The 25,069-nt window shown below is 53.6% G+C and overlaps 12 protein-coding genes across 12 annotated transcripts; 5 read left to right on the top strand and 7 right to left on the bottom strand.

Moving 5' to 3' along the window:
- Nucleotides 1-8: 8 nt before the first annotated feature.
- Nucleotides 9-659, top strand: LRP88_13997 (uncharacterized protein; the record flags this gene model as incomplete). The annotated part of the gene is made up of 1 exon (XM_083250350.1): nt 9-659. One exon carries the CDS (start codon nt 9-11, stop codon nt 657-659), a length of 651 nt encoding a protein of 216 aa, XP_083094684.1.
- Nucleotides 660-975: 316 nt separating this feature from the next.
- Nucleotides 976-2,370, bottom strand: LRP88_13996 (dihydroorotate dehydrogenase 2; the record flags this gene model as incomplete). The annotated part of the gene is made up of 1 exon (XM_083250349.1): nt 976-2,370. One exon carries the CDS (start codon nt 2,368-2,370, stop codon nt 976-978), a length of 1,395 nt encoding a protein of 464 aa, XP_083094683.1.
- A 366-nt stretch (nt 2,371-2,736) lies between these two features.
- On the bottom strand, nt 2,737-3,289 carry LRP88_13995 (uncharacterized protein; the record flags this gene model as incomplete). The annotated part of the gene is made up of 3 exons (XM_083250348.1): nt 2,737-2,967; nt 3,017-3,160; nt 3,215-3,289. 3 exons carry the CDS (start codon nt 3,287-3,289, stop codon nt 2,737-2,739), a joined length of 450 nt encoding a protein of 149 aa, XP_083094682.1.
- Nucleotides 3,290-5,799: 2,510 nt separating this feature from the next.
- Nucleotides 5,800-6,907, top strand: LRP88_13994 (uncharacterized protein; the record flags this gene model as incomplete). Its single annotated transcript, XM_083250347.1, has 2 exons — nt 5,800-5,988; nt 6,044-6,907. 2 exons carry the CDS (start codon nt 5,800-5,802, stop codon nt 6,905-6,907), a joined length of 1,053 nt encoding a protein of 350 aa, XP_083094681.1.
- A 2,168-nt stretch (nt 6,908-9,075) lies between these two features.
- On the top strand, nt 9,076-10,947 carry LRP88_13993 (magnesium transporter NIPA-domain-containing protein; the record flags this gene model as incomplete). Its single annotated transcript, XM_083250346.1, has 2 exons — nt 9,076-9,825; nt 9,874-10,947. 2 exons carry the CDS (start codon nt 9,076-9,078, stop codon nt 10,945-10,947), a joined length of 1,824 nt encoding a protein of 607 aa, XP_083094680.1.
- Nucleotides 10,948-11,581: 634 nt separating this feature from the next.
- Nucleotides 11,582-12,503, bottom strand: LRP88_13992 (uncharacterized protein; the record flags this gene model as incomplete). The annotated part of the gene is made up of 3 exons (XM_083250345.1): nt 11,582-11,755; nt 11,810-12,359; nt 12,415-12,503. The coding sequence occupies 3 exons, from the start codon at nt 12,501-12,503 to the stop codon at nt 11,582-11,584; spliced, it is 813 nt and encodes a 270-aa protein (XP_083094679.1).
- Nucleotides 12,504-13,200: 697 nt separating this feature from the next.
- LRP88_13991 (cytochrome P450) lies at nt 13,201-14,694 on the bottom strand (the record flags this gene model as incomplete). The annotated part of the gene is made up of 1 exon (XM_083250344.1): nt 13,201-14,694. The coding sequence occupies one exon, from the start codon at nt 14,692-14,694 to the stop codon at nt 13,201-13,203; it is 1,494 nt and encodes a 497-aa protein (XP_083094678.1).
- Nucleotides 14,695-16,049: 1,355 nt separating this feature from the next.
- Nucleotides 16,050-16,949, bottom strand: LRP88_13990 (alpha/beta hydrolase fold-domain-containing protein; the record flags this gene model as incomplete). Its single annotated transcript, XM_083250343.1, has 1 exon — nt 16,050-16,949. One exon carries the CDS (start codon nt 16,947-16,949, stop codon nt 16,050-16,052), a length of 900 nt encoding a protein of 299 aa, XP_083094677.1.
- A 1,810-nt stretch (nt 16,950-18,759) lies between these two features.
- LRP88_13989 (uncharacterized protein) lies at nt 18,760-19,260 on the top strand (the record flags this gene model as incomplete). Its single annotated transcript, XM_083250342.1, has 1 exon — nt 18,760-19,260. One exon carries the CDS (start codon nt 18,760-18,762, stop codon nt 19,258-19,260), a length of 501 nt encoding a protein of 166 aa, XP_083094676.1.
- Nucleotides 19,261-19,607: 347 nt separating this feature from the next.
- On the bottom strand, nt 19,608-21,948 carry LRP88_13988 (dolichyl-P-Glc:Glc(2)Man(9)GlcNAc(2)-PP-dolichol alpha-1,2- glucosyltransferase; the record flags this gene model as incomplete). The annotated part of the gene is made up of 6 exons (XM_083250341.1): nt 19,608-20,740; nt 20,789-20,926; nt 20,979-21,571; nt 21,621-21,709; nt 21,760-21,827; nt 21,882-21,948. The coding sequence occupies 6 exons, from the start codon at nt 21,946-21,948 to the stop codon at nt 19,608-19,610; spliced, it is 2,088 nt and encodes a 695-aa protein (XP_083094675.1).
- A 583-nt stretch (nt 21,949-22,531) lies between these two features.
- On the bottom strand, nt 22,532-23,360 carry LRP88_13987 (ubiquinol-cytochrome-c reductase complex subunit-domain-containing protein; the record flags this gene model as incomplete). The annotated part of the gene is made up of 6 exons (XM_083250340.1): nt 22,532-22,540; nt 22,594-22,647; nt 22,701-22,794; nt 23,025-23,078; nt 23,206-23,249; nt 23,349-23,360. 6 exons carry the CDS (start codon nt 23,358-23,360, stop codon nt 22,532-22,534), a joined length of 267 nt encoding a protein of 88 aa, XP_083094674.1.
- A 287-nt stretch (nt 23,361-23,647) lies between these two features.
- Nucleotides 23,648-24,728, top strand: LRP88_13986 (vitamin-D-receptor interacting mediator subunit 4-domain-containing protein; the record flags this gene model as incomplete). Its single annotated transcript, XM_083250339.1, has 2 exons — nt 23,648-23,795; nt 23,848-24,728. 2 exons carry the CDS (start codon nt 23,648-23,650, stop codon nt 24,726-24,728), a joined length of 1,029 nt encoding a protein of 342 aa, XP_083094673.1.
- Between the last annotated feature and the right edge of the window lie 341 nt (nt 24,729-25,069).

Below are 25,069 nucleotides of genomic sequence, written 5' to 3'. Positions count from 1 at the left end.
CCAAGATCATGTCTTCATCCGATATCACCAATTGGCTGTCTCGAGTCGTAACTGGCCGTGAAACGCCTGGTCGCACCCAGTCCAACCGCGGTGCTGAACGTAACTCGGAGGACGAGGGGGAAGATGTGCCCGCCGTGGGTACCATCCGTCTAGACGATCGTCCAGACAACTACTACCTCAGATCGAATTATCCTCCTTCTGAAGATGAGGGGACAGCCACGAGCATCCCCTCCCGCCAGACCGATAGCTCTCCTGGACTCATTTTTACTCCTTCTTCATCGTCGAGAGCCTCGACTAACGACTCGCAGGTCAACCTTCAAGAACGGCGCCGTCAGCGACTTGGCCGTCGATTTGACGAACAGACGCAGACGACTCGTGAATTGAGCCAGCAGCCTGAGCTGACCATCCACGAGGAAGTCATTCGTCGCCAAGAGGCTGAGCGAGCCCTCAAAGCGGCCCGCGCCGACCTCGAGGACATCCATGAAAGTGTGGGCTCCATTGCGGACCACATTACGCTGGTTGTCCAAACTTTGAAGAAGGCTGGAAAGGAGCCGACGGAGGAGAACATGGAGAGTGCTCTGTCGGAGGCTCTGAGTGTGGGTGAGAGACTCACTGAACTCCATGCCAGCATCGGGGACACTCTCCATGATGAGAAGTGAGGAGATCGAGTACTCTCCTATGTATATTACTTTGGGCTTTGTTTTCCCCTCTGGCGTTCGAGAAGGATACTGACACCTTATCTAGGGCGACCATACCTCAAGTCATATTACTAGCCTACTCCAGCCAAGTGGCCAAGGCAAGGTGAGTGACTCCTCCTGGCTGTATTGCTAACATCTCGAGTAGACAACCGAGTCGCCGAGTAAATGGGTAACCATAAAAAATAGACTCATATTTTCTTTACAATGTCCATATCGTCCCATTTTGATTCAACAAAGAAAACGTGAAATGTTGCTATAGCTGGTCTAGGTAGTTTCTCTACACCCGTTCTTTTAACTCTTTCTTGATCCTCGTCACAGTGCCCGCTCCACCATAAGTCATCCCCGTGTAAATCATGGCCACGCTGGCACCGGCGTTAAGGATCTTTTGCGCCTGCTCGCCATTGGTGATGCCTCCCGTGGCAAAGATGACCTTCTGGGCGCCGCCCGCAGCCTTGAAGGACTGCGAGTCCAGCATCTTGCGGTACCGCCCCACAAGGTCGAGAGTTCGGCTGTACATGGCAGGGCCTGAGTAGCCGCCTGTCTCCATGAGGGCAGTCTGCTCCTTGGCAGTGAGCTTAACACCCTCGGGAATGACTCCAGTCCTTCGCTTGGTGGTGTTGCCAACGATGACTCCGTCGACGCCGCTCAGGTGAACGGCCTGGACGATGCCCTCCATCTGAGAATCCTCATCCTCATCAGGCGAGACCTTGACCATGACCTTGGGCCGTTGCTTTCGGTCAGTCTTGGCAGCCTCCTCGACGACAGCACTCAAGAGTCGTGTAAGGGGCTCGGTAGCCTGAAGATCGCGCAGACCGGGGGTGTTGGGGCTGCTGACGTTGACGACCAACACATCGGCGTAGCGGGCCAGTCTTCGCACGCAGTAGACGTAGTCGTCAGCCACAGCTCTCTCATCTCGCTCATCTGTCTCCTTGTTCTTGGCGATCTGAACAGCCAAAAGTCGACCCTTTCGCAAGCTACCGGGGGGAACGTTGGCCTCGCCGTTTAGAACATCCTTCTCGGTGACACCAATGGATCGGGCGTATCGTCGAAGTCGGTCCCGCAGTCGGATAGCCATGTCGTCCGCACCACGAGAGTTCAGGCCGTATCGGTTAACCATGCCGTCGAGCTTGGGAACACGGAAGACGCGGGGCTTGGGGTTGCCTTCCTGGGGGAGAGGCGTGCAGCCACCAACCTCGACGATGCCGGCACCCAGGTCAAACAACGCATCAGGGATCTCGGCATCCTTGTCGAGGCCGGCTGAGATGCCAATTGGGTTCTGCAAGTCGGTGCCGAACACGGAGACGGAGAGCTCGGGGGAATTGAGTGTCGTGTCACGCTCGCGGGGGTTGAGGTTCAGCTCGTAGAGCATCTTGAGCGAGGAGGTACCGGCGTGGTGGGCGTCCTCAGCATCGGGATACACCCAGCGCAGCACCGGGGGAACGACCCATCGGTGGAAGAAGGCCCGGGTATCTGTGGCATATAGGTACGAGCCGTAGAGGGCGGCGGCGGCGGCGGTACCGTAGAGGACGGCCTTGAGCACGTCTCCTCCGTCACCGGCTTCGGTAGAGGCATAACGGCGCTGGACCACGGGCTTCCGGGGCAGGGCGGCGCGCACCGAGGGGGCCCGGGCGCCGGAGGCGGCGATTCGTGATCGTAGGAGAGCGGCGGACATGGCTGGGAAGTGATGCTGGGCCGGGCCAGCTCCCAATGGATTCTCAACGACGCGCGGGAGTTGGTTTCGGGTGAAGCTTCAAAAAGGCGCCGGACAAATTGTCGCCTCTGAATGGTTGGTTTCCCGGATGGCAGGAGCACAGTCTCCGCACAGTGCACATGCACTATGCTACAAATATCGCACCCACGTCACTTGGAAGCTACAATATCAACTTGAGTTCTCTCGATTGTCAATTGCTTGGTGTAACCTGTGGTTGTCCTGATCATTCCTTAAACCCAGCCAGTCAATGTTGTTGCATCTTCCGCCCAAGCTCTCGAGAACCACCAGACTGCTACCTGTCCAGCTGCTGATCCTGTAACCCCCAACTTAAAGCTCCTCCTTCAGCATGATGTAGATCTGAGCCTGGCCCGGCAGCAGAGAGTGAGGCGAGTCATTGTACTCGGCAGCCGGGAACTGGACGGCCATCTCCATCTTGGCTGCTTCTTCCTGGCCGGCCTTCTCAGTCGCGTCGATGCACTTGAGACTAACGATCTTGCAGGTGAATCGGGGTCGGAAGTTGCGCTCGTAGTCCGAATCGGTGACCTTGGTGTGCTCCTCCTGGTCTCTGTCAGCTTGATGTTGTCACAAATCAACAGTCATAACTTACAACAGAGCGAGAAAGATCAGTGGAGCAACGGCGCAGTCCCTCGGACAGATTCTCACGCAGGTCGAGTTCCTTCATGCAATAGCCAATGTCCTCGACAATGGCCTGAACGGTGTTCTTCAGATGGTCCGTCTCCGCAATGTAGCGCTATCAAAACAGTTAGCATGATCAAGTAGTATTAATGTACAGGCTGGTGCTCACCTCGAGGACGACGGCCGAGGCCGGGTCCTTAGCTCGGATTTGCTTCGCGATCTCTTCAACGGTAGGGCTCGCCATCTCGTTACTGAGGTGACTCGAATTGGTGATGGTGGTGAGTTGAAGATGTTACGAGGAAGCTATCACCATGAGCTCGCTCTTATATCGAAGACTTGACCGTTTGACGCTGAAGCGATGGATCTCGTTCGTCAGTATAATTCCCCATTGTCATCCCGAGAATGAATAACACAATAGTTCCATTATCGTCCTCTGTGTCAGTTTGATATTGTAAAGGACTGAAGCCAATCTGTTTGACTTGGTGGTTTGACTCCCAAGAGTGGCAAACGGTGTCAAGACTGATTTCACCGAGGCATATAACTTCCTTTTCGTCCGTTCTTCATTCGATCAAAGATCTAGTTAAAAGAAATTACCAATAGGGGCATCCTGCTTTATCACGTTCAGATGCCCTCTGGACGCTCCGCGAACCCATGACATGGGGCGTGCCCCTTTGTCAGGTCTCTTACATGATCGAATTGCCAACGGCTGCGGCCATTCAGAGCTTTCTGAACATGTGTTTGGCTGCTCTCTTCCCCTTTGGGAGGTGTTTATAGACTCTTCGTCCCTCCTCCTCCAAGTCAAAGCCGGTAGCTCCGGTGTTCTCATGCATCCGCGTAACTCGGCGCAATGTTGTAAGTCACCCTCCATTTCGTAGAGTCCTCCTCTCTCGTATATCACGAAACCATCGTCCAATAACTTTCGGTTTTTAGCTTTATGGAGTTCATCTTGAAGCTTGCATCGTTGTTTCCTTTCTCTTAGCCACAATGTGATAGCAACAGCAATTAGAATCACCCCCAATGTGACGCCGATGCCGATTCCCACTTGCTCCTCTATTGACGGTCCTCTGTTTTGAGAAGACGCACTATCCGATTCTCTTGGTGTGTCTGAATTCTCGCTTTCGGATTGTTTCATGGTATTCTGTGGTAGTTCAGCAGTGGAGGTGATTGATGAAACTCGCGATGATGAAGTCAACGACGACTTTGGAACTGATGTTGATTTCGTCGCCGGTTCTGTAGCAGTCCCGTAGGCTTCCCAGTACTATTCGCAGATCTTCCAGTAACTATTCTCCATCTCTGGCGCACGTATGAGTGACCCTACCTCACAAAGGGGAGTGGGACATACGAAACATTTCATCTTTACTGCATGATTCTTTCAATTTCCTCTCGCGGTTATCCAGACACTCGCTCATTGTATCAACGATAGTCTCATGATTCTTATCGTAGCACCAGCAGTCAAAGTCATCTTCTCCACAGCCAGTTGCAGCAACACCAATGTTGAAGCACCCGCTCACGCATTCGGGAACAGCCTTGGCAAGCTCAGCAGCGTTTGAATGTGCCATTGAGCAGAATTTTGTTAAAAGAGTGTTGGACAAGTTGGATAAACGAGTGTAGTACAGCAGTTCTGACGCGATTCCGATAGGTAAGGGTATCAAAGAACGAAACAATAAAGCAGTGCCCAAGTTGGGGACGAGGGAAGGAATGAGAAGCGAAAGCATTGGGTGTCACTTGAAATCCTGAAACCTCTAGTAAAGGGGACCGCGTTTAAAAGGATTGTCGATCCTCGGCACGGGTTTTCAGCTCACTTGGCACAACCAGGCTGTCTTCAGGTGGCCAGATGTAAGACCTGTAGGCGCTTATTTCCAATATATAATTCGGCAGCCCAGTGTCTTCTTTGTAGACAAACAAGGCTCTGTAAAGCCTCTTTATGTATGTTTCATCTAGGTCTGTTCAGGTTGTCACTGCTAACTAGGTACATCACTCAACTGAATCGATGACACCTAATTGAAGCATATATACTGAGTAAAGGCTCGTTATCTTTAAACAAAAGCCTTATTTAAACCGAGCATTACTGGCTTCCTATGCTCGGGAGGGTAACATACGGCGCTGGTTGAGTTGTGCGGTATCGAATCAGCAAACCCGCCAAGCACAGCGGGTCTCCCAAGAGCTGACCTCTGCCCTTCAATTGGCACTCTACGCCTTGGCAGGATGAAATCTCAACTGTGGCTGGCCTTTGAGTCATCCAGCGAGCCTTGATCAACCTTTCAGATGCCGTAGTTCTTGCTAGATATGCTCAGTCGGCGGTACGGTGTAGTTAAACCCCGAAGGACCCTGTCCCTGGTTCGGAAGCCACTTTCAAATCTTGCAGAGTCCAGGCCAAAGTTGGGCATGGGAAACAGAGCCTAAAATGTGGATACCTGCTGTCTGGGAAATGATATCGGCATCCATAAGATCCGATGGAAGACGGTATCCGTCCGGAGAATGCGAACCCGATGGGTCTCGGCCTCTATCGATACGAAAAACGAAGGATCTCCAAGAACCCTCTGTCGTGCCCAGGCTTCTAGACGGGCCTCTTATCCGTCGCAAGACGTCATGATTGGTCACGGCCCAGCCGCTCTCCACATTTCGGTCTGCTGGCACCTCGGGCTTGTCGGCCTCGGGCAAAGGAATAAAAATGACGGCAAGTCCATGAGCTGATAAAGACGGCGTCAGAGCTGACATCCTCCTCCGGAAACATCGCCATCCACTGTCTTGAACATGAACTCGCACCTGCGTGGCTCCCAGCCCGGCCCTGCGAATATGGCTATGCACCAGCAGTTCCGCGAGGCTGTTATCAGAGAAATCATCCACGAAGAGATACTCATTGAGCAGAGGCATGAGCTGGCGGCTCTTGCGACCCTTCTGCTTGCAAAGACCAGAGAAGAAGAAGAAGACTCTTCCAACAGTGTATGGAAGAACCAACGTCAAGACCCCCGACGACCCTCGGACTAATGAATCCTAGTACGAGACGTCATATGAATACTACGAAGAGGACGAGGAAGAGGACGAAGAGGACCCCTCCTCAGTCGAACAACCTCAACCTACCGGCAGGAAACGGACTCTCCCTCGCAACGATGCGCAGATTCCAGTACCTCAGAAGCGACAGAGGATAGACCCTACGCCCGCCGTGCACCCCCAACCCCCACCCCCGCAAGAGGTCAAACGACCGGAGACCCCGCCAGAGGCGAAGAACTGGATGCCGACGTCGATGGGGAGTGCCGACAACTCACACCGACACCCGGTACTTCAGGCTGCACTCCGCAAGGCCCCGATCACGTACGCTCGCCCTGTCGCGCAGACCTTTCTCCAAGAACTGGATTGCGATAAGCTCGGCGCTCTGGACGTCGCCAAGGCCGTCTTTGATATGGGCATCCGGTACTCCAAGATGGCATCGGACGACGAGTTCAACATTGTCTTTTACGTGACTCTGGCGAACCCGCGTGATGCGGTCCGATACAACATTGGTACTCCGTCGGAAAAGCATATGATCTTCTGGGGTAGAGTTCAACGCATCACGCATAGGGATATACCACCGGATCCGTTCAAGACCCCGGTAAAGCAACCAGAGAGGAAGGCAGAGGTGAAGCCCGAGCCTAAGGTGACCACGATGAGAACGGTACCTGCGCCTGTGAAGGAGAAAGCCGAACCTAAGCCAGCTGCCAGGAGGGTCGCTGCGCCTGCACCGGCGCCTGCAAGGGAGAAGCCCAGGGGAAACCTCAAGGCCAGCCTGATTAAGGAGGTTGACGAGAAGACGAAGATCCCGCTGAACGAGAGGGTGCGGAAGTGGCTGGATGAGGTGATTTCGATGGACAGTAGTGCAAATTGATCTGGCAAGAGGAGGAATATATGTTGGGATGGAAGGGTCAGGATGGATTATGAGCATACATGAGATCGAGATACCCACATGTAACGGAAACGGACGACAACCACGGCATTGCATTAGCGGAATCTTTTTGGAATTTATCTATAATCTAGTTTGACCTGTCCTGTTGCCTGAACGCCATGCAGATGCAAGCCTCAAGGTTGCATCAAATCAGGCTGGCGGTTAACCGTTGCCATCGGCTATCGTAAATGTGACATTTGCCATGTTTGATTGACTGTTACACAAATTGCAATAATTGGCCAAACTATCAGGATTGGCTAGGCAACGAATAGTCTTGAGCATTGGCCAAGAATCCAGTGATACCCAAGTTCGCATCAACAACATCGACAACTACTCTGTTTGGATCGACGTGTCTTTGCCAAATGCCAAGGCGATTGGACCCGTCCTCACCCAGGAATTAAGCTTTGCCCTCTCACTGATCTCTTTCGAATCGGCCGCAGAGACATGCTCTGAAACACCACGCGTGTTGGGTGTGCGTGGAGGCGAGACGCTCTGAGTCGCGGGCAGCAGGGCAATGCACACCCACAATTGACAGAAATAGAAGCAAGGCAGGGGGGTAGGGGGGAGGAAAGAATCGTCATCCACATGTAGAGTTGCAACGCAAAATCTGGTTGGCAAGTCTACCGGGTCTTTCGGGGTGCGGAAGAGTGACAATGTTCCGCTCCATCAGAACAGTCCAACCTCCTATGGAATTCGGAGAAGCTTTCGCAGAGTTGTCCTGTATCGGCCGGTAACACACAAAGAGACGGCGCAGCCAAGGTCTAGATCGTGGTAGCACAGCCCCCACGTTGCTTGTGTGTGCTTGGCCAAGGAAGGGTCCTGTCCGTGTTGGCCTATTCAGCCACCATCTTTCTGGCTAAAGACATTCATGTTCAGCTGGTCCTGCAGGCGTTCGAAGTGTACAGTCTCAAGCATGCAGCTGCAAGTGTGCGAATTATGCCTCGCCGCACATGAGGAATCAACGGACAGCCAAAAGACAAAATCGACACCAAGACAGATATTATCGTGTGTCTTTGTTTCAAGGAACAAGACGAAAGCAAAGTGTTTGGTTCACAACATGCGCAATGCTTCCAAATTGAGTCGGGATCTTCCATGGAAGAGGTGGATTCGTCGTCATTGCTGGTACGTAGTGTAAGTGGCGGAGGAACATGTACCTGTACATGTAGATTTTTTTGACAACGGCGCTGGGAGCTTGCCGTGTTGGGCAGGTAGAGGATTTGATCGCGGCAGACCCTAACACGATTCTGCCAGCATCTCGACTCAGGCAGGACAACGCCCATTCGGCCAACATGCGGTCGTTTTACAGCTTGATCAGGCTGTATGCATGGGGGCTGACGCCCATAAGCAATCCCATCTGCTGACAGGAGGGGGACCGTTGCGCAGGCGACACGATGGATCCAATAGGACGGGGTTGGATTGAAGCGGCCTGGCAAGCAATCTTGATGGATTCGGCATTTCGGTGAAACCATCCGCAATAGCTACTGCCCCGCTCAACAGAGTCCTGGACTCCTAGGCTCCCTGGGCGCCTCTTGTTCGGGTTCGGGCTGTCAATGGCACCTTTCACGCCGAACCGATGCAGGCGCTAAGATCTCCGCCCGGCGGAACGGTACAGAGCCTGGAGCTGGCGGCGGGGCCGGGCAGACAGCGCCTAAAGGAGCCCCTGTGGTTGCGAGCTTGGGGGCGTAAGAAGACGGATGTACCTGTACATTCCGCCTCCCAAGCTTGTTTAGCATCCGTCCGTGTCTCAGGAGCGCCCACCTCTCCGTTCATCACAAGCTGGGGTTGGGTGCGACGACGTTTCCAGGTTTCTTTCCAGATCCTGCCTCCGAGTCTCTTCTCCTCTGTTCTGTATCTACGTATCTTGTTTATCCTCCTCTTGCGCTTCACCTTGATTCTCTTTTCCGTTACATTACCCCTTCTCGCTATATACTTTTCAAACCTAACCTAAGCTCCCTACGACTTGTCCTATTCCGAGTCCTTGTTCGTCGCTCCCGCAACCGATCAAGCTTTCGCCGTCGCACATGTGGTCCTAACCCAATCTCCGCCCCGACTCTCCTCCCTCCTCCTCCTCTCCCTCCCCTTCCTCATCCTTTGACGAGTCCATTCCCGCAATGGACTTTGATCTCTACGAGCGAAGCGGAGGAGCATCGAGCAGCGACGACGAAAAGCCCCCCGTCTACAAATTCATCGGTATCGCTCTCGCCGTCGCCTCTGGTATCTTCATCGGTGTCTCGTTCGTCCTCAAAAAGTTCGGCCTACTGCGCGCAAACGAAAAGTACAATGAAACCCCCGGTGAAGGATATGGCTACCTCAAGAATGCCTACTGGTGGGGAGGCATGACCCTCATGATCATTGGAGAGATCTGCAACTTTGCCGCATACCTCTTCACGGATGCCATCCTCGTCACGCCCCTCGGCGCACTGTCGGTCGTTATCTGCGCCGTCCTGTCCGCCATCTTCCTCAAGGAGCGTCTTAGCATGGTTGGCAAGGTCGCCTGCTTTCTCTGTATCGTCGGATCCGTCGTCATTGTCATGAACGCTCCTCACGGCACGAGCGTCAACAATATCCAGGAGATGCAAAAGTACTTCATCACCCCCGGCTTCCTCTCCTATGCCGGTGTCATCGTTGTCGGTTCGGTAATTACTGCGTTCTGGGCTGGGCCAAAATGGGGTAATAAGAACATGCTGGTCTACATCTCTGTCTGCAGCTGGGTCGGCGGCCTGAGCGTTGTCGCAACTCAGGGCCTGGGCGCTGGTATCCTTGCGTGGATCCGTGGAAAGCCTCAATACAAGGAGTGGTTCTTCTGGGTACTTCTCGTCTTTATCATCATCACATTGCTGACTGAAATCGTCTACCTTAATGTATGAATCCCGTGTCTCATGGTGTCTCACTTGCTCACTCCTTTACAGAAAGCTCTCAACATCTTCAACGCCTCTATCGTCACCCCCACTTACTATGTCTACTTTACCAGCACGACAATCATCACCTCGGCCATCTTATTCCAAGGCTTTAAGGGCACTGCTCAGTCTATCGTCACAGTGGTGTTGGGTTTCTTAACTATTTGTTCCGGAGTGGTGTTATTACAGCTCTCGAAATCAGCCAAGGATGTTCCAGATGCAGCCGTTTTCAGCGGCGACCTCGATCAGATTCAAACCATCGCCGAACAGGAACAGCCAGAGTCGGATCCAAAGGCCGATGCCATCCGTGGAACCGCCGCCATCCTACGACAAATCTCACGAAGACGACTAAGAATGGAGGCAGATGAGCTCAAGAGATTGCACGAGGAAAAGAGGATGGAAGCGATGGACCCCATTGAGGAGGGACAACAAACAGAGTGGGAATGGGATGGCTTAAGGAGAAGGAGAACAATGACTTATAGATCCGGCACTGTCAGTTCGCGTGGAAGAACCGCACCATCGCCGCCCCCTAGTTCTGGACGCCATGCACCGCCACCACCTTCCACTCCCAGGGTTCACCCTCCGTTGGGCATGTCTCACTTCCCGCCCTCAGACGACGAAGATGACGACTATAACGACCGGAGCACTATCTTTTCGAGCATCGCGGGTACGATCCGTGGCCGAGCTCGGGGCTTTACCAACTTCTCTGGCCGACACTATGAGGAAGATAACTCTGACGATAAGGCCCGGAGTCCCATGCATCCTGTTCCTCTGACCGAGATTGCTGTTCCTCGAGATAAGCCCGACGATGAGTCCGATGCCTACTTTGGCCAGACCCGCGAGCACGTCTTTGATCGCCAGGATACTGAATATCGGGGAGCTTCGTCTCACAGCAACCAGAGCCTCGCCCCTCCGACCCCTCCACCGCACGGTGGAAATATGAGCGGAACTCGACGCCAGTTCTCTTTCCATAATGTTTTCCGGCGGCCTCACTCATCGAGATCCACGTCTGGTGTTGAAGAGCCCACCGAAGAAGAGAGACAAGGGCTTGTCAAGGAGGACAGCCGTGGCCCCGCGTTTCTCTAAGGGGGGTCAAGGCGAAAACAGTACATGAAGGTCTCGTTTTGAGGTTCATTGCATATGCCTGGCGTTGGGTGTTTTCTTGGTTTATCTATCCCGTTACTTGTTCGCTTCTGGGGCATGGATTACGTGGCGCTTGTGTACTGTCGTCACTCCTGGGTATGGTAGGTATAGACACGTGTGTTGGACGGAGCGCAAGCTTTGATGAACTGCCCTGTACACGCAGAGCTGCTACGGGACACGGGGATTGGGATTTGGCAGTTGGTGGAGGATAGCAACGCGTCATGAGTCAAAGATTAGCTGTATCACGATAATCTAGCATTATTAGCCTAGCCCCTTGTTTGTTGAGTGAAAAATACGAGAAGCATGCATGTGAAGATGAACACAACAACGCTGTAACATGATCTCATTGATGTCTAGTAATTCATGTGGTTTGAGAGAATTCGCTCCCTTTGTTCCAGAACTCCGCGCAATGCAAAAGCAATACGTGTAGTGCAGCAAGATTCCCCAATGCTGTGCTTGCCCCAGACTCCAAGCATTAGAAATATGATTCAAAAAAAGACAAAAGGCCGCCCTTCCGTAAAACGCTGCTCAGTATCCAATACAAGTTTCTTTCTTTTTATAGCCCCCTTGGACTTCTCTACCAGTCAACAGCCCAGCCGTTCTCCTCGAGGAATTCGTCACAGGCCTGCTTCAGACCCCGGTTGGGTCGCAGTTCCGACTGGTGGAGGGGTTCACGGGTAAGAGGGTCGCTGGGATGTCGTCGAAGGTGCTCCATGATGGAAGCGCGCTCATATGATTTTCCAGTCTTTGTCTGTAGAGGTGTTAGTGGTTGATGTTGGGTATTCGCAGAGGATAGGGGACTCACGATAACGGGATCAACCATGATACCAAAACTGATGTCATCGATCGCCCAGTCGGGAACCTCGCGCTTCTTCTCGCTGCCATCTCGCGCCTTTTCGAATATCTCCTTCATTCTTTCAATCTTTGCCGCAGTTTCCTCCTCAATCTCTTGCTTCTCCATGCCGTCGTCCGTCTCCGCCAGCATAGCATCCCTATCCCTGCCAAGGAGCTCAATGACCTCCCTCTCCAGATCCTTGGTCTCGCGGAGGCGGGTCCTCTCACGTTCCTCCCAGCGCTCCTTCTTGCACCGAAGGACCACGGCGGTGACGTTTGCGAGGGAGCGGTCGTTGGACTCTGCGCAGATGGCGTGGGCGCGCAGAGCACTCTCGAGGGCACCGTCAAAGTCGCGCAGGGCGAGCTGAGCCTGGGCGAGATAGTAGTGTGCCTTCATGTTATCGGGAGCGAGCCGCAGGCATGCTTCGCAATCGGTGACGACAGAGTCCCAGTAGTTGAGCTTAAGGCGGGCAAAGGCGCGGTTCGTGTAGAGGGTCGGGTTCTTGGGGTCGACGATGATGCTGGGTTCGCTTTGTCAGAGAAGGAGAAGGGTATATTTGCGCCTGGAGAGCTCACGCCTTGGAGTAGAGGCTATCGGCGCCGGCATAATCGCCTGCTTGAAAGCATTTGTTGCCCTCCTCCTTCAATTGCATCGACTTTGACATGGTGACTGGTGTCTCGTGGTGGATCGGTTGGGTGTTAAGCCGAGGTGGGGGGTATCAAAGGAGCTCTCTCTGGACAGCTCGGTGAAGAAGCAAGAAGCAGCTATCAAAGATGCACTACGAAAAGGGAAACAACACGATCAGAAGAGAAGTAATAGACTGCTTTGAGGTCAGATGTGCAGCAAGCAATAATGCAAGAGGGAAACCCCGCGCGCTGAACAAACGAAACGAGGCTGGCTGTTCGTTGTGTAAGAGACGTGATATGATTAGGTAGGAGCTGGATGCCAAACGTCCAAGTAGCGAGACCCTGCCTACAACTGCCCGTTTCCCCCGGGAGGCGCGGATATGATTGGATTTCTAAGCGCGGGTGCCCTAGAAAGTTCGAGAATGAGGACGCTGGGGAGGATGGATATAGGGGACTTTGGTGGGGGTGCCTCCATGCCACTTTGACCAGGTGGTGGATTAGCGGACTATTTCCAGGAACAGGCCTAGTTCCTCATGTCGGGTCACATACGACGAACCAACAAGTTCTAACACAATCTGGTCTAATTAGTTTCTCTTTATCAAAGCTCTTACCTATCGAGCTCGACTCTAAACTAATCGTACATCAAGACTTCCAATTTCGCACTCTCTAGTGCTGGCGTGAGCCCCTCTGTGTATCCTAGTCTATCCTTCATCCAAACTCTACACTTCTTCTCCCTCACAGCTCAACAAGTCGCAAAACCAACTTCTCCTTAGGCCGCAGCGTAAACGTGGGCGCCGCGACCTCAACCGGTCTATCCTCGAAACCAAGCGGCTTCTCGATGCGGAAGCGGCGCACCATCTCGGCCAGCACCACCTTCATCTCCAGCATCGACAGCTGCTTGCCGATGCACATGCGCGGCCCGTTGTGGAACGTCTCAAAGGCGTAGGCGCTCGCCGCCGTGTCCTCAAGGTTGTCCCAGCGGTCCGGGTCAAAGGTTTGGGCTGTCGGGCCCCAGACTGAGGGGTGCGTGTTCATGACGGCTGGCGAGAGCTGAATCATGGTCCCCTTGGGGAGCATGACGCCAGCGATCTCGACGTCCTGGGTGGCTTGGCGTGGTGCCATGGCGACGGCGCAGTAGAGCCGCAGGACCTCCCGCATAAAGTTGTGTAGGTATGGGAGCTTATCAATGTCGCCAAAGTCGGGCGATGGGCAAGTCTTGTCGAAGCCAATGATTTCACTGCGTAGACGCTCCTGACACTCGGGTCGACGTGAGAGCTCATGAAGAGCCCAGGTGATTGAGCAAGCTGTCGTGTCGTGTCCGAGGACCAAGAGGTTCAAGACGTACTCGACTACAGAATTGTCGTCCCAAGAGGGATCGGAATAGTCGAGAAGACACTGGAGAGCATCGGGCTCTTGCGTCTCTTCAACCTGGCCCTTCTCCAATGCTCGGCGTCTGATGGCGATCATGCCAATGATGAACTCTCGAGCCTGAGTACAAGACTGAACAAGCTCTCGACATTCCTCAATGGGAAGAAATTGCCGGATTGGGACCAGTGAGTTGAGATAGTTGACAATGTGGCCAATCAGAGACGGCTGCATCATGTTTGTGAATGCCTTGAACAAAGGGGATTGGTCCGCCTCGAGGTGGTTGAGGTCAAGGCCAAAGGTTTCGAGGCCAATGACATCGAGGACCGCCTTCCAGATGTTTGTCTCAACTTGAACGTTCCCAACACTGTTTCGCTGTTCAGAGAGAACTTGGGCGAGCTGCTCGGCCTTGTTCTGCACAACGGGGAAGAAGGCTCGGAGGCGTGGGGTTGACAAAGGGCGACTGATGGCCGCACGACGCTGACGATGGAGCTTCCCCTCAATGAAAGGGAGTCCGTCTCCGACGATCTCATGAACGAAGTCCCTTGCAAATCTCGGCTTAACGAACATGGCACTCTTTGTCTGGAGAATATCCTTGTACGCCTCAATGGTGTTCGCAAAAAGGGTTTCCGAGTTGGCAAAGTTCAGGTAGCGGATAAAAGGGGCCTCGGGGTATGCGCGAGACCACTCGCAAAAGAGCTCCGGGAACCAGGCGACCTGGAGGAACTTTGTCGTCTGTCCAAGAAAAAAGGCATTGTCGGTTGGTCCTGGGAGGCGGCGGAGGGGGGAGACGTAGAAGGGGTACACGAAGATGTTGAAGGCGGCGACTCCCAACATGACAAGGCCCAGGAGAGCCGTGGCCATGATGAGAGTCCACTGCGCTCCCAGCGAGAGCAGAAAGCTCAGCATCGTCGACAGACGAGACCGCGTGTGATTCTGTCCCCGATCAGCGACAAGAAGATACAGTGAGAGTAAGAGTGATGAAGTGTGCGTCTCGCTCGGCCAATCAGAGTAGGAATCCAAAAAGACCAAGAACGAGGCGCGATGATGTGTGCGGTCAAGTCGAGGAATCATGGAGATGGCTCGTCTTTTTTTATAGAACTGAGGGTCCTCCCGTCTGCCAGTGCACGATGCGGCTCTGGCAGCTGGCGTTCACCCTCACGGCAGTGTGAACGGGCCGACGAGCCCATGATCATATGAATTCACATGGAAAAACAGAGTTGGTTCAGTCGGGAACACGTCATGGGCAGTGCCCAGAGGATGGATGGGAACTTGGTGTTGCTCTGTCCCAAGATGGTCTCATGGTATTGATCTCTCGGCAAGGATTTCCTTGCAGGAAAAGGATCCGTATAGAACAGAGCCACGTTCAACCAACACTCTATCAGCTCAGATGTCCTTTCTATCTGTATGTACCAGTAGTGTTCGCTGTCAAGGCTGAAACATGCCAGTTGTGGTAGACGTTCTGGCTTGGAAACCATGCACCAGGACATGCACCAATCTCGAACACTACCCCATATACTTGGTCCAGAAATAGGTCATGGAGGATCAACGAAAGCAAGGATTCCCCTTCCTGGGTCCCGATTGGGCCAAGATCTGGAGAGATATATTAGGCATAACATCAATAACCCAGCCGTCAGGATCGGGTCCTTCTTGTATCACAGCATACCTGTCGACTCCCTCCCCAATGGGACACTCTACCGCAAGGCCCCCATCTCGTATCCTGACACCTCTTCTCGCTCATTCTCCGGATCTGCACAAGGCGTGTATCTGAAACCTGCAACAGGTCGGCATAAAAACGCACGTCACTCGCTTCAGGGATCAACTCGTCTATCTTGTGGCTTTGTGGATCCTTTTATGTTTCGAAAAGAGCGGCTGCTATACGTGGGATGTGCCACATGTTCCGAAACGGTGACAGCGAATCGATTGTTTTATGCTATCTGGCAGGATACAACGTCATATAAGACCACTTCGAGTTACGGGGCTATAGTTGAGCAGAGAAACTGGCTGCCTCACCTTTCACTATTTGTGACATGTCTGAAAATTCGAAGAAATATCTTTCGATAAAAGAGGCTCTTATCAATACCATCATACAACAATCGTTCCAGCTTGAATAGTATAGTGTAGTATAATCTAGCATCCAGCTCTTTCTATAAGAGACCTGCCGCGGCATCTCTCCTGGGTATCATCTTCCATCATCCTCCACCAACACCAAAAAAACATCACTTCCTCTCCTGACCCAGCCACTCTATCATCTTGTCCACAGCCTGCTGCGCCTCCCAGATGGGGAGCAGCGGCCACACATGCACCATGCCCTCGCCGACCACCAACTCCACCTCAGTGCCCTGCTCCCTCGCTTTGTTGACCATCAACTTGGTGTCGGGCGTCAGGAGGTCCAGGTCGGCCGCGAATACCAGCATTGGTGGGAGAGCCAGGTCGCCATAGATGGGGCTCACACACGGGTGCTTGGTGTCCATCTCGGGGCAGATGAGCTGCGTAATCTCGGCGATGCCCTCCACGCCGAGCCATGGGTCCTTGACCGACGCTGCGTGCATGTCCGGGTTGAGCAGCGTTGAATCCGTGCAGGGCGTGATGGGCACGAGCAGCTTGGCTGTTGGGTTCCCGGCCAGACGGGCTCTCTGTGTGAGGACGAGCGTCATTGTTCCTCCAGCAGAGTCGCCGACCATCCAGAAGGGCGTTGGGTCGTCAGCCCCGGCGAGCTCATCGTGAAGAGGCTGTACAAGCTCATACATCTTCATGAGTCTAGTCTCAGGGCCCAAGGGGTAGATGGGCACGGTGACAACAGCATTCAGCCGACGCGCCAGCTGAGCAACGAGTTCCCAGTGCTGCGGGGTGATATCAAAGACGAAACCACCACCATGGAGGTAGAGGATGCGTGCGGCCTTGGGAGTATCCGACTTGTGACTCAGGGTATAAACAACATATCCCGAGCGCTCTGCCTCGTCAATGGAAAAGTCATTGTAGAGCTTCTTGGGCGGCTGAAAGCTGGGGTTCAAGCGATCCTTGGCGATACGGTTGTTGATGCCCTCTGCGGAACTCCAGGTTGGCTTGAACTGCCACCAGATGTAGTAGTTGATGAGCCGGGCCTTGAGGGAGGGCATGATTTGAGACGAGTATCAGTGGTGAGTTTGTGTGGTGAAGTGAACGATGCAACTTGTTCTTGATGGCTGATGGAGGCTTTTTAGCTGCACGCCAAGGACATGCTGGCGTGGCTTGAAACAGCCTGTCTCATGTGAACGCTCACCGACATGGGCAAAGGCTACAATTCTACGGTCTCACATTGAAAGGAATTGAGTTGAGAAGCAAGAGAAGGAAACTTCAAGATATGACAAGATCCATCTCTATCCTATTCTCACTTGAAGTTTCGCCAAAATGCTGACTGCCATTGCTAGGTCTCGGAGATCCAGGGTAGTCCCCCCCAGCAATACAACCCGATAATCACGACCAACAACCGGGGAACAGGGATACATAAGGAGGGACAATTTATCGGGCTGTAAAGAAAATCCGATCGATTGCCGACGCAGCCAGTCATGGATACCAATTAACGATCGACGATCGGGCGGGGGAGGAGAGGGCGTGACAGGACAGTCGAGAGAAATCAGATCATGTTCAGGCGCTGGGCCTTGTTGGCTGTGATACGGCCCCCGCCGACTCTTGCTCTTCTCCACACAACCCGTCACAAGGCGACGGACCTTGAGCCGAGTTTATCAAGCCTCCCCGGAGGACCGGCGTCTCTTGGCTTTGCTCGACCCCGCAGCGCCGTGTGTCGGCTGTTGCTTGTTGCTGCTTTTGCGGTGGCCCGGGAGCTAGAGAGGTCTCTATGTCTTGCATGTGGGTTAAGGTAAAGACCCTGATGTTAGGACTATCGATACCTGGAGGATATCGGCAGAGCTCAAGCTTTCATCAGACGCGACATGTCAGGAACCAAAGCGTGGGATGCAAGCGAAAGCAACAGGCATGTTGAGCCGGTTGCGCTGCTGTTTCGAACTGGAAGGGATCTTCGACGACAAGAGCCCAGGCTGCCCTCCTACTTGGGATGTGCATGCGGGGTGTCTAGGCATTATGGAGGACTTGACAGCTCTCATCTTTCTTGATGAAAGAGGTTGGAAGAATTACAAGGCAATGAATGATGGAGTTGATTGTCTTGCAAGTTGTCAAGCATGTTTTCTTCAACTCGAGACTTGAGAATCAACTGAGGCATCAAGTTTGCTGATTAGCCTCCATCACTAACGATTAGCTCAACCACTCTCAACTCACCCTCGTTAGCCGCGACTCGCACACCTTGGCCCTCTCACCTCGAAGCGAGGCAATCTCGACCGCACATGTCCATCCAATAACGGCAAACCCTCACCCACAACGGTTTTGTTTAGAACTTGCAAGCCTAGCCGAGTCTTTCTGTCTAGACGTCCCTCTCGGTTGCAGATACACACACACACACTTAAAAGCGGCGTCCAGGTTCGAGCCCTCTCAGCCTATGGCAACCCTGCCATTTGCATTACGTCTCCGGGATCCGGGTTTTACCGACAGCGCGACAATCCCGGGCGCACACTCTTCGAGACTCTGCCCCCCCCCCGGGTTGTAGAAATCCCTTCGACGTCAGTGACCGACCACGAGCCAAGAGGGTCCACGGCCATTAATATCAACTCCACCACCCTTCACCTTTCCCTCCCCCCCCTTCTGTCTAATCTGTTATACCCCGCCGACAATCGCTTCACCGACGTCAAGATACGAATCTCCCAGACAAGAGGAAATCCTGTTTTGGTCCATCATCTGAGGGGGGGACTTGAATCTCCCTCTCTTGCCCATCAGCGTCATCGCCATTTGCCGAGGACCGCACCCAGTCTCCGCCAACTTTGGGTGCATCACCGACTTCGACTTCCGACTCATCCACTCTTCTACAACTCCTCGACGATGCCTTCACAACGCCCCTACTTCCTCTCCTCCTTCCTCGCCGCCTTCCGCCCTCAAGGCCCCTCCATCTCTACATCCTCCCACCAACCAAACAAGCACACCCGCGACGCAACAACCACCACCACATCCACAGCCGCAGCAGCAGCCGCAGCATCCTCAGCAACCACATCGACATCCGCCGCCGCTTCGTCCTCACATCACCACCACCATCATCATCACCACCAAACAACCTCGTCAAGCGTCGCCATCCGCTCCCCCGCCTCCGGCCCGACGACGACAGCCGCCACATCTCCCGGCAACGGCGCCGCGATACCCATCCCCGGCTCATCGGGCCGTCGCGGTAGCGATAGCAGCAGCGAAGGCTTCCGAGATGTGATAGGTGCCGACAAGTTCTATATCGGCGGTCGCACACCCGGAGGCGAGGAGAAGTTCTTCAAGCTCGGCGTTATTCGGCGCGTGCGGAGCAACGACGGCCTAAGCCTCGACCGCTTGAGCTTATAGGGATGGCCGCATAACGGAACGTCGATGTCTTTGCGTCTGCTTTTGAACGATCTTCGGGACTGGTATTAGCCACTATTACATGGAGGAGCCCTCACGGTACATAGAGCATCTGGGTTGCTCCACGGGGAAGAACGGGGAGATTTAAATCACCGAATGACGATGGGACGAATTGGTTCTACGGGCTCATTGTTATTTTTGGCGTCATGGCTACGGCGTTGGGAAGTGTTGAGGGTTTTTACACGGGGCACAAATGGCTCCCACAAGTATTCGGGTATGCGCCCCTAAATGACCAAAAAGTGTCTATTGCAGACTCAGTTGCATGAAAAGGGCATGATTCCTTCTCGAAACTACCACATGAAGCGCTGCAGTCGACCCTCGTTGAGCAACGTTCCGTCCTCGGCCTTCCACAAGTAAGGCTTGCAGAGGAAGATGTACCCAGTGACGACATTGATGGCGATGAACCACCCCGTCTCCAGAATGAGACGCACATCGTAGTGCCTGAAAGCCATCACTACTGGCCTCAGCTTTGATAGCATCAAGATTCCGACCAGGCCGTTAGGTTCATGATTGTGAAGTCTCCATGCCGGCACCAGTAGCCTCCACATGACCCACGGGATGATAAAGTACCGCGGCTCAACCAGAGGCGCTGTCATGAGAGATAAAGTCGTGGCGAGTAGAAAAATGAGACCCGTAGATGTGCAAGCTGGTTCAACAGAAGCCAAAAGGGGGTCCTCCTCCAAGGCCTGGTTCAGTTCCTGCTCCTCAGCTTGGGCTTCAGGAGAAGTTTCCTCGATGGCCGCAGGAAAGGGAGCATCAGTCTGCCGAGCCGAGGCTCCACGTCTGATCCAGAAAGGATTGCTCATGAAAGGCGCCTCGTCCGAAACCATGTAGCGAAACGAACAAGTATTTCTGCTGCCAATGAAGAGCATGGGCGAACAGCCAGCCATGACGTCCCAAGTCATCCAGCGAGCCACCGTGTATGGCACGATCAGGGCATATCGGATCCAGGATGCCCGGCGGATTGTGTACCGGAAGATGTAGAACATGTAGTGACGGTTGTCGGCGAGGGTGAAGGGATGGATGATAGTGTTGTACCGAACTACGACGATAGAGAGGAGGATGGTGGCGAAGATGTAGATTGGCCAGAGGATCTTGGAGTTGAATATGAAGTCTGCAGTCTTCAGGGGCGCCGGAAGAGCTGGGGGTGCGGTGTCTGGAGCTCCAGTTCCTGAAGCCCTGGTGGGTGTCTTGATTTTGGAACTACCACTGCTTCGAGATTTGCTTCCCTTACCAACTCTTCCTGTTCCAACGGCTGGCGTGGCGGTAGAGCTGGGCGACTTCCTTGGGATCACTCGGATCAGTGCGTTGACAAAGGGGAGGGCGCAAGGAACGAGAAGAGGCAGAGAAAAGAAGCCAAAGAATGGCCAGATGTAGAGCATCTGCGGTAGATGAATGGTGGCGACATGGTTGGATTTATCCCCTACTCTCAGTTAGCAACGTGGGTATCAAGATAACATGCAAGACTCACCGAGCACAACTCCACCGTTCCAGAAGACGAAGGATCCAAAAGCTACGAGGACGGCAACGTACGGCCAGATCTGCCTGATGACGCGGATGGGGTTGCAGAGAGCGGCGATGCCTAGACTAAGCACGCAAAATATCACCTCTTGTGTCCTGGTTAGTGATTTATGCATACGCATCTAGAGAACTTGACTCACCATCTGGCCAGAGCAGATTCAGCGGAGGATCGTGGATATCGCCAAGCGAGTACCTCCATAGATAGTACTTGACCTGCTCAACAAGAGACGACATGAACGGCTGGTCAACCCGCTCTGGTCGCAATGTCTTGACAGCGTGAACCGCCTCTAGACCTCCCATGTAAACAACCACCCAAAACACATTCGTCTGGCGGAAGAACAAGGTGAAACCCCCAAGAAAGACTGTCAAGAGATCGTTCAGGGGTGAACTCTGATCTCGTCCAAGGCGTCTGAGGTGGTTCAGGTATGCCACCAGGACAGCGGCCGTCGAAGCCACGTCGGTATAATACAGCCCCGAGAAGAAGAACAGGAGCGGAAAGAGCGCAATGTTGAATGCGGTGTGAAGTGCGTACTGCGAATGAACGCGCAGTCTTATCGAAGAGTGCGCTTCATACAGACGCGACTCAATCTGATGCCGGCATTGAAGAGCCAGATAGGCCAGTAACATCAGAGCGACAGCATTCGCAGCTCGGAGGCTGCTTGCATCGCAAACATAGCCCCCGAGAGATCCATTAGGACGTACCATTCCTGGGATCAAGAGGGAAAGAAGATAACTAGCTTTATGTTAATGTGGTTGAAAAGGGGCACGGAGACGAGACTTACAGCCCTGGAGGCGTTGTGATCTTGTCGTCCCACTCCAGAAACTTGCCCTCACAATACTTTTGCGCTTGAGGAATATGAAAAATCTCATCCTTTCTGGGGTTAGTCTTGTGAAATTACCTTGTCACCTATGAGGACTCACTAGATAGGGCTCTGGGACAACGGCCGAAACAACGTAGAGCCATGAGAAACAAAGGGCGGCAAGGAAAACTGGTAACAAGCCAGTTAACCAGGAGAAAGAGCCTTTGGACTTGCTGAGTAGACAGAAAAAGACAGGGAGCACAACCAGGCCGCTTGAAGCCGTCCAAAATGAGAGGCTCTGCGGCTCCATGTTGACAAGTGTCCAACACGACAGCACGCGAAGGAACAGAAAAAGAATTAAAGTAGAAGTAAGGGAAAGGTTATCATGAAAAGGGGAAAAAAAGAGACTTTTCTAGTTGTGCGTCGAGTGAGAAAATGAGCGGATGTCTTGAAGCCTGGGTTGACTTGAGAGATTGAGATTATGGAGTTGTTACTTGAGCAGGAGAGACAGTGCTTGGCGCATCATGAGTTGCACTGTGCCCCAGAAGCTTGGTCTCCAATTGGAGTCAAGTCATCAATTGACGTTACACCAGCACATGGCTCTAACATAGCATGATTGAATTATATCTCATGATTGACAGGTACAATGTATTGAGAAACAATACTTTGGGTTGGCATTCAATTGCTGGACCTGCATGTCCCATTCGGGCCATGAGCAGCCAAGCCAGCGGCTCAATAGCCGTTGGCCAATCACGGCCCGTACATTTCACAGCAAATCATCGAAATTCAAGGCTCAGAACACGTCTATTGGAATATCTTGTACAACCAGAGCCGCCCACGCAACAGAGATGGGCCACTGAATAATGTCTATCGTCCGCATTCCACCATTTGATTTAGAAGGGCTGCGAGTAGAGTTAGCAGGGGAGAGAGCTCCACCGGACAAGGTGCGACTTACGTTGTCGGCGGGGTGGATCTCCTTGCGGAAGAAGTCACCAAGGAAGGGGATCTTCTGTCGAGGGAGTCAGCGTTGTCATTCGAGTATGCCGTTGGTTGTTCCCGTACCTGGAGGATGTCGCGCTGCACACGGGGGATACCGTTGGCGAAGAGGAGGACACCAACGACGGCGGGGGCGCCGTAGAAGGCCAGACGGGTGCCGCTATGACAATCGGTCAGCATCTTCTCAAGACGCAATCCAGCCTTAGAACACGACTGCTCTCCCCATCTCCCCATCTTCCAAAACCTCGTCCCATCATTGAAGCCCAGTACTGGTCGTCTCGGTCGCGAGAGCTGATCCAAGGTTTCGGAGGAACGGAAGGGAGAAGACTCGGATTCGCATTCGTGTTCTCGGCGGTCGGATCGTGCTCCAGGATCGAGTAAAATACTCACATTCTGGTGGCAGACTGAACAGTGAAGCCAGCCAGGTTAGGCTGAGAGTGGTACCTGTTACCGGAGTGTTAGCCATCGTCGTTGAACCGTCCCGATCGATCTCGAATGCCGCAATTCGCTCGTGATACGCAGTCGCTCGACAATCGATGCATCGTAGATCGGATAGAGGAGAAGGGCGTACTTGGGACCGTAGGCGCTCTTGAACTCGGCCATGCGGATGGGAGTCTGTCGAGAATCAGGTAAGCCAAACTTGCACATGGAAATTGGGACGCCGAGGGCCATTGGTTGGCAATTATCGCCCTCTGTGGGAGAGGTTCAACATACGTAGGAAACCATCTTGACTCGTGGGGCGGTGGAAGCCTTGTGCGTCGTTCAATTGCTCGTCGATAGGATATTCGTCGTCGTAAAAAGAATGGCCTTGGTTGCGCGAGTTTGCCGGACGGGAAAGACCGGGTCTGTTTGGCCTCAGGCCTGAACCAAGCTCAGGGCGGCTCTGCCAATCAAAGCACGATTTGCTGACCCACCCAACTTGGGAGCTCCTACAGCCTCGTCTTGGAGACTCTTGTTCTTCCTCTCTTCATCCAATAGTTCCCGTGATCCGTGCTAGACAAGTCGTCAAGAGGATGGATACCTTCATTGACCGTCGCTTTGAGCGGCTCGAAAAGGCGCTTGCCAATTTGATCGACTCGGTCACCAAATACCACCCTTCTACGTTGCATGCCCAAGAGCTCGAGGCGGCCGACAATGAACTGAGCAAAGGCTTGGAAGAGGGCAAGTCCCTTTTGACGTTATTCCTCCTGGCGCTGATGCTAACTGTATGTAGTCCAAACACACCAGAACAACTACCTACGGATTCAGCAACTCCGCGAGTCTTCAGCAGCTCTCGACGCCCAGATCCGCGACACCATCTCCAGTCTCGCAACGACGCGCAAGGACATCGTGACGACACATGCCACTACCTTCTCAGCTGAACCCAACTACCCTATCGCTTACGAAGAGCTACTCAACTATGCTCGTCGCATCAGCAAGACCACCATGCCCCCCGCGGGTACCATCAACCCCGTGTCACCCTCTCCCCCTGAAGGCCAGACGCCTGCAGGCCAGACACCTGGGCCCGACTCCCAAAACGCCTCCGTCATGACGCCCTCGGCGCCTCCCACGTCTCAGGTCCAGAGTCCCGCCGTCATGAATGGCACACCGCAAGTGTCCCAGGAGCCCGCCACCCAGCAGACCACCACATCAGCCAACACCAACCTCCCTGAGGGGTGGACCCAGTTCTTGAACCCCTTGTCCGGCCAGCTCTTCTTCCCCTGGCCCCAGGAGGACAAGATCCGTGCTGGCTCCCTGGCATCCAACCAAGTTCTCATGGAGCAAGGCATCGAACCCAAGGGCTATGATCCCGTTGAGGAGGAAGCGCGCAAGCAACGTGAGGAAGAGGAACGGAAGCAGAAGGAGGAGGAGGCTCGTCTGGCCCAAGAAGAACGCGAGAGGAAGATTCGCGAAGACCGCGAACGCCAGCGCATCGAGCGGGAGCGACAGAGGGAGAAGGAACAGGAGGCCTGGAGACGAGCCAGCGTTGTCGGAGGGCCATCTGGTGCTCCCAGCGAGGCCAAGAGCACGGCTGGACCTCCCCAGCAAAAGGCCCAGTTCCAGTTCACCAACCTGGATGATTTGGATGACGACGACGACGACGACGACGATTGAACCAGAATCAAGCCATAAAATTTTGATCTCTATAGAAGCTGAAAACAATAAGAGATGCCTTCCCTCACCCATAACCAACGTATTTGAATTGTACCGGGCCCGTTCCCGATCTCTTTTGCCCGTCTAAAAATGAAACAAATCTACTCCGCCGACACAACAACCTGATATCGCTACACATGCCCTGCTGCCATCATTTCTCCGGCTGACCCTTGATCGTGATCAAAGGAGTGACGCGAGGTTAAATCGCAAATTCAGACGCTGGTCGTACATGTATTGTTACAAACGCCACACTCGTCTCCCTGTCATAAGTTATCCATCGTTCAAGGCCCGTTTTCAGGGCC

The sequence above is a fragment of the Fusarium phalaenopsidis genome, assembly GCF_050370095.1.
Source record: "Fusarium phalaenopsidis strain FUZ10S chromosome Unknown contig_32332, whole genome shotgun sequence".
In the NCBI taxonomy this organism is placed as follows: domain Eukaryota; kingdom Fungi; phylum Ascomycota; class Sordariomycetes; order Hypocreales; family Nectriaceae; genus Fusarium; species Fusarium phalaenopsidis.
This window is presented reverse-complemented; position numbering and strand designations above follow the sequence as displayed.